This window comes from Buceros rhinoceros, unplaced genomic scaffold, assembly GCF_000710305.1.
Source record: "Buceros rhinoceros silvestris isolate BGI_N320 unplaced genomic scaffold, ASM71030v1 scaffold2761, whole genome shotgun sequence".
In the NCBI taxonomy this organism is placed as follows: domain Eukaryota; kingdom Metazoa; phylum Chordata; class Aves; order Bucerotiformes; family Bucerotidae; genus Buceros; species Buceros rhinoceros.
Window position 1 is genome coordinate 39328 of NW_010394674.1, and position 13611 is coordinate 52938.

The 13611-nt window shown below is 35.7% G+C and overlaps 1 protein-coding gene across 1 annotated transcript in view; it reads left to right on the top strand.

Moving 5' to 3' along the window:
- The first annotated feature begins 2776 nt into the window (after positions 1-2776).
- Positions 2777-13611, top strand: part of TDRD3 (tudor domain containing 3) — a 39895-nt gene continuing 29060 nt past the window's right edge. Inside the window, exons 1-3 of the mRNA XM_010145284.1 lie at positions 2777-2856; positions 5986-6051; positions 12777-12937. Of these exons, the coding sequence (XP_010143586.1) occupies positions 12864-12937 (74 nt within the window). The 5' untranslated portion in view covers positions 2777-2856; positions 5986-6051; positions 12777-12863. The remainder of the gene's footprint in view (positions 2857-5985; positions 6052-12776; positions 12938-13611) is intronic.

Here is a 13611-nt window from a genome sequence, read left to right on the forward strand (position 1 = left end):
AGGCTGGGGGAGAAGGGGCTGGAAAACTGCCCATCAGAAAAGGACCCAGGGGCATTGGTTGACAGCCAGCTGAATCTTAGTCAGCAGTGTGCCCAGGTGGCCAAGAAGGCCAATGGGATCCTGGCATGTATCAGAAACAGTGTGGCCAGCAGGAGAAGGGAAGTGATTGTCCCACTGTACTTGGCGTTGGTGAGGTCACACCTTGGGTGCTGTGTCCAGTTTTGGGCCCCTCACTTCAAGAAGGATGTTGAGGTGATGGAGTCTCTCCAGAGGAAGGCAACAAAGCTGGTAACGGGTCTAGAGAACAAGTCCCACGAGGAGTGGCTGAGGGAACTGGAGTTGTTTAGCCTGGAGAAAAGGAGGTTAAGGGGAGACCTTATCACCCTCTACAGCTACCTGAAAGAAGGTTGTGGGGAGATGGGAGTTGGTCTCTTATCCCATGTGACAGAACAAGAGGAAACAGCCTCTCCTCCTGTGCCAGGGGAGATTTAAGTTGGATATCAGATGGGAGTTGGTCTCTTATCCCATGTGACAGAACAAGAGGAAACAGCCTCTCCTCCTGTGCCAGGGGAGATTTAAGTTGGATATCAGGAAAAATTTCTATACTGAGATGTTTGTGAAGCATTGGAACAGGCTGCCCAGGAAGGTGGTGGAGTTCCCTTCCCTAGATGTGTTTAAAAGCCATGTGGATGTGGTGCTGAGGGACATAGTTTAGGGACCCTGGCAGTGCAGGGTGAAAGGTTGGACTTAATGATGATCTAAAGGTCTCTTCCAACCAGATGATTCTGTAGTTCCGTAAAAACATTATTTTTTCTTGCTGGAGAACAGTAGTGCTTACATATAAATACTAGGCGAAGTACGTACGAAAGAGGACAGCAGTCCTGCTAGTTTCAGTAGAATTGATGAATGACTTCGTTTGCGTTAGGAGCAGCAGAGGAGGAATCTTTCTACATTTTGCCCAACAAAGTGTAAAACTCAGCTTAATGGATTTTGTACTCCCCCTAACCCCTGCTGTTAAACTTATGTTCAATTTTACACTGAAGATGATAGAAGGTAAACTTGTAGTTTATGATAGTCCTCTTTCGAAGAAGTCTATGGTGTAATTAAACCACGGTTGATTCCTTGAGAATAGGATAGTGCCTGTAGGAATTATCTGATCTAGTTTCCTCTGGCACAGAGTGGGAATGCTAGTCTACTTCACTTGCTGTCTCCAGCTAACGAGATCTGCTAATTCACAGTAGTTACCTGAGTCTCTACAGATCGTAGTACTTGAGCTCAGAGTTGCTCAGCTGGTAAATCCTCCCATGCAAGCCACCAAATCTTGCCACCTTATTCTCTTCAAGGTTCTGCCTTTTATATAAAAAAATAGGATTGTTTCTTCTTATGTTTTTATATATATTTTTTTCCTATTCAGTGCATCTGGGTTTTGGTTTTGTTTCTGCTGCCTCTTTTTTTTTTCTCTTGTGATGGTGATCTGGTTCCTCAGGATTTTCTAGATATTGGCATCTGACTAACAGAATCAACTGTTTGGGTTAGAGCACAACTGGGATCATTAACTAGTCTGGGAACACTGGCATGGCTGGAGAGGGTGATGTCAATGTTACCTGGGCTAGAACGAAAAAGGTCTCTATCAAGTACTTTCCTTCAGATGTTTTGCCTTGTTTATACCTTACGCTGTGGATGTTATAGTCTTTAAAAAGTAGTATTTCTTAAAGCACTCAGAAATATATATATTTTTTTTAATATTTCTTAAAGTATATTATGCTTTCTTAAATCGTTTTTTGGGGAATGGTGATTTCTTGGTAGGTAGCTATTTAAATGTTATTTAGGCAAGCACTGTGTTTCAGACCGAGTATCTAGCAAATGTCAATCATTTAATGATTGCTCCGATGTATTTAAATAGAATGAAGAGCTGTGCAGAGAAGGCAGATTCCCAGCTACGTAATAATGAGAACTAGGGGCCTCGAAAAGGAGTTATTAGGCAAAATGAATTACAAATCTCACCATTTCTGACACTCAAAATTTTCTTTTTTTGTTTATTTGCTTTGATTAAAAGGTTAGAATAGGTCAGCCCTTTTGAATAGTGAATCCAATACAAATTTGTTGTATATTCACAGAATTTTGGCAGAAAGATACTGATCTTATACTACCAACATTGAGGTCACAAATGTCCTTTCCAGATCTGATTGGAGCGGAGAAGGAGGAGACATTCTATTCTTAAACATTTTCACCGTATTTGCCTGTTGATGCATTGTAATGCACTTCCATTTTTACCAGTTTCTTTGTAGCCCAGACAAGGCAAAATACAGTGTTATGTGCCCCGGCACTTGAGAGCTTAACAGTACAGTCTTGCTCTTTAGAAACAGATGAGGTCCTGTTTTGTGGCGTGTGTGGGATTTTGTTTTAATTCGTTTTTTGTTTTTTTTTTTTTTCCTTTCAAGTGCACGAGTCAAAGTATGCCGCTTACATCAAAAAAAGCCCAAATTTTGAAACCAGATTGCTGTAATTTGGGGGAGTGGGTATGACGAACATAGTGTTACTGTGTCTTTTGGACATAATCGAGATGGTGGCTACTGTTACTTTGTAAGTAGAGTTGGGGTTTTTTTGTTTAGAAATTACTGAAGAAGAAATCTCTTAATCTCATCTCAGTGTAAGGAAACTGATTACACATGAAAGATACAGGCTAAAGACAATGGTCTTATATACAGAAAAATTGTTTGCCTAGTAGATAGATGGTGTGATATTCTAACGTTAGTGTTTTTCTTCAACAGGTATCTTTCAGATGAAGGAATTGAAGCTTGCATAAGTTCCTCTGAAAAAGTTAATACAAATGACATTATCCTAATTGCCCTTAATGTAAGTTATGATTATGAAAACTTTTTCTGACAAAATATGCAAAAACTGATGTATCTGATGGCTCAGGTGTAGGCTTATGCGGCTGATTAAGTGTACTGTTGTCTGTGTGATTTGTGTAAAGCAGAGAGTATCTATTTCTCTCCTTGCATGTCTGAGTTGTGAATTTATTTGGAAATAACACTTTTTCTGAACTATGAAACCTGGAGGAGAAAAGTGAACGTAATTTGCAGTAGGAACATGTTTTTATGTCTATGAAATGTAAATCTAAATTCCAAATACAAGCAGTAATAAAATCAGAAGTGCTGTGTGCTAATGTGAGCGTGAAATTGTAGTACAAAGTATTAGTTTGTTGGGATAAATAAAACACCCCTACTTCGTTCGACTTCTGGACATGATATTCCTTAAAGCATATTCAAACTAATGGTGATTTTTCCTGTGATGTGACATATGTGTACAAATGTATAACTGCAGACAGGTTTTTTTTGTTTTACTGTCAATTCTGGAATAGTAGTCATTATTCCTTCCTACAAGTAAATACAAAAATATACAAGACAGAGAAACAACTTAGAAGCAATAAACCTTAATATTTTTAAAGGACTCAAAAGTGTGCACGTGAATTCCTGTTTTTTCAGAATTCAAGTATATATATATTGTTGGCAAACATTAGTAGGTCTGCTGCCTTTCAGTAACAGTGAAAAGAGGGCAGCTTTTGTTTCTTACTTTAATTTATTCTATCAAAATCCTGAAGGAGAGTTTTGAGAATTTTACGTTTTGTTTGTTTAAAATTTTGCAGTCATCCATACTCAGAAGTGTTAAAGCTTGTGTATGCTGTGTATGGATTTATGTAAACTTCATTCTTTGTAATAATTATATGTAGTTCCAAGGGGAAAAGCAATGTAGTAGAGTGCTGAAGAGAAAAGCATTCTTTCTTAATGAAATTGTGAATGAGAATTGTTATGGATTATTTTTCCATCTCTGAGATTCAATCATTATTGGTTTAAGTTGATACTCTAAAAAGAGTGTTCCCTCTGTTCTTTCAATTTATTCTTTGAAGCATGTTTGATCACTGGTATGCATGCATGGACCAATTCATTTAAAGTATTTGAAAAGAAGCAAAATTGTAATGCAAAAATGCGAAGAATGTCATATAAAACATGCAGAGGGTTAGCAGTTGGTTTCTGGACTGTAGTAGCATGCCAGTATTATCTGAGAATGCATTACTGCGTTATAAAAGAAAAAAACAAACCAATAAAATACTTAGAATTTGCTGGGTATTACCCTGCACGTAGGTATATGCTGGAACAAGTACTAACATGATCATTTGTTCGTGTATACATTGTATTTCCAGTTTGTTTGATAGAAATAAAATAAACCGGATCTGTTATGCAAGTACTGCAAAGCCAGTTTTAATTGAACATCAATATTTTTGTCATTAAGTCAGTTTTTTTGATGCCCAGAAGATTAAGTTGCCTGTTGGGTAAGTAGGGAATAGCAGTGTGGCTTGCACAACGGGATGACAGTGAATTTAGATTGTACTTCCTACAAATCGTTTCCTTGACTGCTAGAGACATGTTTCAGGCAGAAGAAACCAAGAAGTAAACCAATTTTTTTTTTTAATATGAATTGCTGAGATAAGTATGAAATAAACATAAGTGTGCCTTCAGTCCTTTGACTGTTTTTATTTTGTATAAGCTCTCACAAAGACTTTGTAAAAATTGTGTCTCCTTTCTGCTGCTGTGATTGCAAAGCACCTTGCTGGAGACTTGTCAGTTATATGGATATGGAACATGCAGGCACAGCTTTTAGGAGCCTATGTGCTATTCAGAGATAAATAACTGACAGATGACAGATCAGGTCTCTCAGGTGGGCTGAGATTGAAAACCAAGTGCGCTTTCTTATCACTATCTATGGCTGTCATGTGCAACTGAAAGTGGGTTGAGCATTTATGCACAATATAGATACTCAGAGTAAATACAGTAAAAGAGCATCCCTATAGCTGGTTTTCTTTTTGTAGGGTACTGATGTTCCTCACTAGAAAACAATATACCGCTTGTTTACAATAGTTTAGATACTAAAATATAGTGCTCTCAGTTCTAGATTAGGATGCTGGAACAATAATCCATGGGCACATATTAATGGCACGTTAGTGAACAAGTTGCAGTAATAATTACATTTAGCCATTCTTCTTTTGGAAGTGTTTATGTTCATAACAAATAAGGAAGGTTTTTAGATTTAATACAGTACTCTGCACCAGCACATTCTATTTAAAACAGGCTTATTTCAAGCAATGGAGTTTATAACACAAGTGTTTTGGGCTGCACTGCTGTGTTTTATTTTTCTCTTCTTAACACATGTAAATGCATTAAAACCTTATGTGTGAAGTTTTAAGTAGGTTTTTTTCCATTTCCTATTTTCACACAGTGCACCTTTTAGCTGTCCAGTGCAGCCTTTTGTCTTGCATCACCCTGATTGATATGCTCGTCCAAACAGTGTTAGGTGAGGAAAGTGCTTTTGATGGGATGAATCCTTTAGTTTAATGTTGTAAGTGGCCGTGTTGCACAGTTGCTGAATAATGTCATGCAGCTATCTACCTCACTTGCAAATGAATTAATGAGAAATTTAAGCTAAAAAGCATTTAATGGGAAAACGTGAGCTTTTACTCCAAGTCTAATTGCAAAAATATCATCCCAACCTTTTATGAAGGAGTCCTGCATGGAAAACCACACAAACACCTTTTTTTAAGTGCTAGATGGAGAGTAAAGAAAGAAGTTTACCTCTGTTAAACCTCAGAGTTATATCTAGTAATTAAACATTACTTGGTCATTTCATTTCACCTATGAAAAGCATTTTAATCATCTTTGGAAATGTGCTTAAAGCAAGAATATAATTTAAAAAGCATAAGGATTTACTTTTGTAAACTGCTCTAGATTTTTTCATCATATGCAGTTAGGGTTTTTTATAGTTTTGTTTTTTTAATGGAAGAAATACCCTTCTTTTTATCATGATAATTTTTTTGTAACAGGATTTTTTTTTTTTAACAGGATTTTTTTTTTGTAACAGGATTTTTTTTTTTATTTTGTAACAGGATATTTTAGGTTAATACTCTCTTGTCTTCTATATTAATTTCAGACAGATTTAAGAACGATTGGCAAGAAGTTCCTCCCCAGTGACATCAATGGTGGAAAGGTGGAAAAGGTAGACAATTTTTACTTCTCTTTTTCTGTGTTGTGTGATTTCTGTGTGATGACAGCCTTCTGTGGTGCATTAATCTGGATTTGTCTTTACTTCACATACAAAGTAACCCAATATTTTAGTATATTATAGGATAAATATATAAACAGATAAGCCTGCTAGGCTTTGTAAAAAGAGAGGACTCTTTTTTTATTTCTGAACTTTGAAATGCTTAAACAAATTTGAAAAATTCTAGCAACTTAATTTATCACTCAAAAGTCATTTAGCATATTTGATCTCGGCATGGTATCAGATAGAAGTTCATTTTTTCCCCCTCCTTTACTCTTGCAAGGTCAAGAGGGTGAGTTCGGCATGAAGCAAAGGATCTGTGTGACTATGATACATGTTGATGCTGTGTTACTTGACCTCCTGATATATGTGTTTATAGCCATGTGCTTTATGTAATTTTCCTATGACTGTGTATCCTGCAGGTTTTCTAGATAAACTATGTTAGATGGTATAACACTTTATATGCTACAGAATGTTAATGTGCTACATTTTTAACATCTGTTGCATGTTCAGATGAAAAAGAAAATTGGTGCCTTTGTTACATGGTTCCTGTTTTATTCCTTACATGCAGTTAAAAGGAATTTTATTTTACACCTCGTAGTAGTTCTTAAATCATTATCCTTACCTTCCAAATATTGACTATATCACTGATGAGAAAGTTCTGGAGAAATAGATTACTGCTGAAATTCAAATAGTAATAAATCAAAGCAGGTTTGTTTTAAGAAAGCAAGATCGATGTGAAAGGCTGTTAAGAGCTGGATTTGGTGTTTATAATGATGCTGTTGTCTGAGGGCCTGGCGACTGCTGTAAACACTGGCTTCTACAAGAACAACAGCAGAAACATTATTGACAGGTATGAAAAGCACACTTGAGAGTGTATTGCACAGTCATAGTTTTTAGCCAGGCAGCAGCCTGTGCTGCAACATATTGCTTATTAAACTAACTTTCTGGGGAAAGTTTTATTTACTTGATTTGTTATTACGTGGAGCTATGTTTTTTGCAGTTATTATTTAAAAAAAAAACAAACAAGGTGATATCTTACTATACTGGTTGTTTGCCTGTCTAGATTTCTGGATAACATGCTATTCAAGGTACTTCAGTGCTTAAATAATTTTGTACTGTCTAAAATAATTTGATTTAACTAGTTTTTATATCTATGATTTTAACATTTTTTCTTTCTCTTCATGTTTTTGAAATACAGAAAACAAGCAAAATGATTGCTTTTCGTGTAATCTGGTTTTGCACTGTTCGTTTCTCAGTTGCTTAATTGGAGTATTACTGAGATTTGCATTTCAGATAATGTAATATTCACAAGGTCCAAATGTGTGTGGTTAAATGTAATTCTCCAGAGTATTACAGTTGTATGTATGTGCTAATGCTTGCCTAATATAATTTGGTTGTTGAAATATGATTTGAGTTCAAAGTGACTTTAATGGTACTGTTTTTTTCAGATTTTTGTTGCATTATGGTAGGATTTGTTTAGAGGTAGTTCATTTTTCATTTGTCACTTGAATATATACGTAGTAACTTGTCCATTTCTTTTAGAAAGAGTATTTTCTAAATTTCTCTTGTTACGTAGTTCTGGGGGTCACTTAAAGGTAATCTGTCATTAGTTTCCTCACAGTGTTGATGGACATTATATATTATGGGAATCTACTTACATGCTTTAAAATGTTTGCTTCTAGTTCAGCTGCTTGTGTCACTACTTTGCTTTTTCATGTTTCTCAGCTCAAACTAGAGAAGGTGCTGTTGTGAGGTTTGTTTCCACAAAATACAAAACCTCTGCACCAAACCAAGGAATGTGTGCTTGAAAACTGTGGTGGTTAGTGCTTTTAAACAGCTGTGAGATAAGAGCTACCCTTTCATGGGAAAAACCTTCTGACACGCCCCCCTTCCCCCCACCAGAATACATCTGTATCTTGTAAAACTGAACATTTCAGAAACAGAAAAAGTGGGAAAAGTCAGAAAAATCTAGTTCTAGTTTAGTTTTCAAGGTTCCCTATTGAGCTTGCTACTCTTCCATCAGTGTATGTTCTGCTTTGTGTTGCTGTGTGCCCTTTTCAGGGTTCTCATCTTTGTTACTGTCAGTACAAAGCGATACATATGCAGGATCCTAAATAAAAAAAAAAAAAAGGAACTGCTTCTGAACGGAGCTTGATAGATTTCTGCATGGAATTGTCTTACAGTTGATGGAGACGGTGAGCTGGATAATAGGATGGAATGCTGCAGGAATCCAGTTCAATCCAACCTTTCTTTTTAAAAGTTCCTTGGATTTGCTGTATTTCTGTTTCCCAAACTGTCAGAGAGTTGAGAGAGATCAGTGCTTGCAGACTCTTTCCATTTGCAATGGTTAAAGAGTGAAGACAAGAGGAAAAGGTTTTGTTTTTTGTTTTTGTCTTGGGTAAATGATTCCTCACAACAGCAGCAGAGATTTTTAGAAGCTAGAGGAAACAGGCAGGTCAGAAGAAAACTGTGGCCTCTAATGATCTTTTTTAAAGGCAAATGTTTGCTTAACAAGTAGTATTTGTTAAATCCTAGGGATTTACATACTTATCAGTACCGTTAAGAAGCCAGGATTTTTTACATGTGAACATCTAGTAAAATTAAGCTTGGGCTTACTTTAATCAACTGTCTTTACTTGGATCTTAAATCTTAGAAAATTATTCTAAAAAACAAAACCAAACAAACACCAAACCAAAACAAACACCTGCAAATCATTTGCTGGAGGATAATAATCCTCCAGGTTTTAAAAAGAAGTAACGAATGGACAGAAAAAGTCTGTGTTTGAAAATGGCTCCTATTTATAGTTTTTAGCCTAGACCGTTAGATACTGTACTGAGTCTTTGCTTTCTTAACTGTAGTGTTTTCTTTGAGTAGCACAAAGTAATTCTGACTACTTAAGTACTGCTATTTAGTCTGCAATGTATACAAATATTTTATATTACAGAATTATGGGTTTATGAAGGAGAATATTTGTTTCACGCAGGTAAAGGATACAGTTGGGACAGAACTGACTTAGTATCAGTCATTTGTGGTTCAGAAATGCTTCAGGAAACAACAGAAATTGTATAGCACTTCTGTCCCTCTCATCCAGGACTAGGATGTTATTTATCTCTAGCTTGAGAACATATGACGTATTTCCATGGTGCACGGAAAATAACTTTATTTTGTACTATCAGTGTAACAGACAAATATTTGTATAAAAGCTGGCATAGAGTCCTAGTGTGAAACAATGTGCACATTTAACCATTATGGGTGCTTATTAACTTCAGTCATTAATAGACAGAAATGTTTCATTCACTCATTTGTATCTGTGTTTTGCATGGAATAATAATAAAAAAACCCTATTACCAGCATTAACCACAAGATGGCCACATTTGCATAGGATTTGAAAAATCTGAACCCTGCAGCTTCTGTCTAGATGACTACATACCATAAATACGTTCAGCATTTTTAATGGAATTAAAATTCAAAGAAGACTATAAAGTTATAATGTTTAATTTAGTAATGATGTTACATTTAAGGCATAACTAGTTTTCTTTTGAGTATTTATGTTCCATTACAATGGAAACATTCATTCCAGAAGCAGCATTCAGGAAGGATTTAATTTCTGAGCTGAGAGAGATGCTTTCTTTATACCGACAGATTGATGGTACACAGTTAAAACCAAGTTGCCTGCAGTTGTAATTCCTGTTTAAGGTTACTCATATGAGTCCCGATTTCTGTCTCATTACTTACTTCAATTTGAGGTGCTTGTCTTTACCTTCCAGTGAGAGTTATTGCCATGTTAGATCTCCTAATGTAACTGCATTTGAAACTGCACATGTCAAAAATAATTCTATGTAATTTTAGTTCGTTGTTTGTTTTGGGTTTTTTTTTTTTTTTTTTTTTTTTTTTTTTTTTTTTTTTTCCGAATTGTGGTGATTTTGGCAAGACTGTGTGAAGTAATGCTGACAGATCGAACTGGGTCTTCTTTAGAAATAGCTGTTTGGCAGCCTTAAGTAAGCTGTGGGCCTTGAGCTTTTCACCATGTGATCAAGGTTTGGTTGTGTTCTTAACTCCTAATGTCTATTTCAAGACCTCTTAAGGCATGATTAATTTCATATTTTTGAGAAAAAGTATTTAATTTTAGATATAATAAGCTAAATCTTTGTGAGAGGCTGACTAGTGTTTGGTTTCAGACCAGTTCAAGTGTGTCAAAGCAATGCCTCTAGGAAGACAGTGGAGTAAGTTTTGAAGAGAGTTGCTATATTGCAAAACTTTAAAATTATTAGTCAGCTGTTGGGTGTTTTTGAAATTCTGTTTCTACCTTAGGGATTTAAAGAGATCGATTTATTAGAACATTAATTTCTACCTTGATTGCCTTGGCAAGTATGCTTGATCTGGAGCATCTCCTCTCATTGTAAAGGAGGCACTGATGGTTTAATCATTGTCCGTGAGTAGTAATGCCTTACCTGCTCTGTAGGACAACTGACTTTCTTTTCTCCAGTCACTATGTGCTCATTTTTTATATGATGAAAGAGGAAATGACCCAAACTAGTACTGGGAGATATGGGTGCTCTAAGATCCTGATTAAATCCATAAAAATATTTGCGATGTTAATGTGACGTATATTTGGGAAAACTACACATTGTCATTTCTCTTTTGCACCTGTTTTCTGAAGTGACATGTAATTTTATTTTTCAAGAAGCAGACATTATTGTTCAAGCTCAAAAAATGTGCAGTCCTGCTTTATTGTTGTGTGTGCTTGACGCTTGTAGTCACAAACCCCTGAATATATGGACATGTATATTTATAGTTAGGCTAGCCCTCATTTCTTTGCACTTCAGATCTTTTTTTAAAAGGATCTACCAAACAATCTACCAAAACAAAAGCAAGTACCTACAACTACAATTTGCTCAACATACGTGAAAGAAATTGCCATCATGGTAAAGCTACTATTCAGCTGAGTGGCAAACCTAGTTGTGGATAATTAGAAGTGCTTCTCAGTGGCCTAGTGTTTCTTGCATTGTTTCTTTGAAAACATTGTTTAATGTAAAAACCTGTTATTTATGACAAATGTAGGCTTTTGCTACACTGTGGTTCATTCACTAGTGTAGAAAGAATAGTTTTGTAAGAAAAAAAAACCCTCAATTTTTTTTTTGGTGGCTTCTTTGCTGTAGTTAACTGATAGAGGAGAGGAACTTGTTTTCATTCTATACAGTAGATTATCCAGTTTTGCTTCTGTTGAAATAAAGGGAAAAAAAATTCCATTCCTATGAGTAACAGAGTTGGTCTTTATTATTAAAAGCAATTTTGGTCATCATTTACTAAAAATAGTTGTGCTTGTTTATGTTCTTTTCCTCAAACATTCAGTAGTGAAGGAAGATAGATAAGAAAGCTTCACTTTTCAGTAAATTCTAAATAAACAACTTCTTCAGCTTTTGAGAAATCCTCCATCCCAAATACTGTGTTTTCCGTGATTTTATTCGAACTCATAAACAGTGCAGGTATTTCAGATATTAAATTTATTTGAAAGTGTCAAGAATAGGAAAATTATGTAGAAATTCTAGTTTATATTACTGGCTATTGTATCAAGATTACAAAATAATTTCAAAAGTAAACTTTGAGGGTGCTGCTTTTGTACCTTTTAGTGATTGTTTTTCTTTTTTCTCTTAGCACAATTTGATGCTTTGTTGGTATTCCAAAGTATTTTATTTTCTCTTTTGTTCCCATCCTAAATAAAGTTCCTATTTCATCATCTTTAATTTACCTAGTTTCACTGTTTCTATTCTTTTATTAATTACTCTTTTCTTTATAGATATTTATCTCCTGGTTATCTGTTCTCATTATGTGTTCTTCTGGGCTACCTGTTCTGTTTTTCAAAGGGAAAAAGCTGATGAAATGTGCACTTTTTCATCTTTTCTGCTGTCTCTTAGGTATTAGGGATCAGTTGAGTGGCAACAGATTATCCATTTTTATTTTTCAGGGGCATCAGAATGACTGTGTCCTCAGCTGTAACTGAAATGTGATGAAGTGATTGGATTGGTTTGTTTTGATTGGCCTATTTTGGTCTTTTGGGTTTGGTTTTTTTTGTGTGGGGTTTTTGGCATTTTGGGGGTTTTTTTTGTTTTTTTGTTTGTTTTTTTTTTCTTTTTGTAACATACTCTAGTGTGTGTAAGAGGACGTGCTGCATTTTCAGGTAACCAACAGACAGTAATGTCCCTTGAGGTTGTTAATTGTGCCTCTGAAGAAGATATGCTTTTAGTTAGTGTTTACAAAGCAGTTGAACTTCAAATGTACTCTTGATACAACCAGATAGTATATTCAAAGCTGTTTTTTCGGAACACTTTGTCAATGATACCCTGCATTCCAGCCTGTGAAATCTTACCTGGATGCCACAGTGTGTTGGCAGTGCCGGTATTTGTGGTTTCATTTATTTGCCCTCCAACACTTTTCATTCACTTCTTTTCAGTAATTGGTATCACAGAGATGTGTGAAGCATCACAATTGTTTCTCTGAAAAAGCTGGCTTTTATCATGCTTTAGAACATACAGTGCATGAGTGATAGAAATTGAACATGACTGCCTGATTAAATCACACTTTCCTTTGCCTGGGGGCATCTGTTGGCGTGTCTAGATATTACAGTGTGTTTGCTTAATGGTGTTAACAGTTTTGTCTCTTCTGTTTTGCATATATAGCTGGAAGGGCCGTGTGTTCTGCAAATACAGAAAATACGTAATGTTGCTGCACCAAAGGATAACGAAGAATCTCAGGCTGCTCCCAGAATGCTGCGTTTACAGATGACTGATGGACACACAAGCTGCACAGCTATAGAATACAGCAGCATGTCAAAAATAAGGTGAACAACTTTCTTTCCAAAGTTTTGCTTTGATGCTTGGATGTCCTTAAAATAATGGAAGTGTTCTTAGTAGTATATGGAAAAATGGCTTGACAAAACAGGCTTCCTCAAACTTTGTGTATAAAGGAGATCCTGAATCTCAGCATGCAGAGGTGTACATGAATGTAATCTACAATACCATTTATGCTGAAGTACGTAATGGAAGAAAGTGAATTTTTGCAGCCATCTGCTGAGTTGGGATTCACATGGCATGCAGCATTTGCATGAAATTGAGCCAAATTCCCAGTTTTCAGTAGCAGCAGATCTCTTGCCTGACTTTGTTACCAAGAATGTCACAGGTGTGGCACGGTAAATTTAATGCAGGTAGTGCTACTTTACCATCGACTATACTTTAACTTGGACTGAATTAGTAAATATTTCTTCAGTTAAAAATGAAGGCCAAGAGAGCTAATTACTCTTGAACATTGGGATTTTTTGTGTGTTTGATTATGAAGATTCTGAAAATTATCTTTGTAATGTTTAGGCTCTGGAATAATTGAGTGCTTTGCTCTTCACTCTAGTTCAGGTTACCATAATTTAAAAAATAATTTTCCTCTCTCTTTCTCCACTAGCTGCAATAGTTAGATATAGAGATATACATCATCTTTGAACGACATCTTTTGCTGTTAAACCGC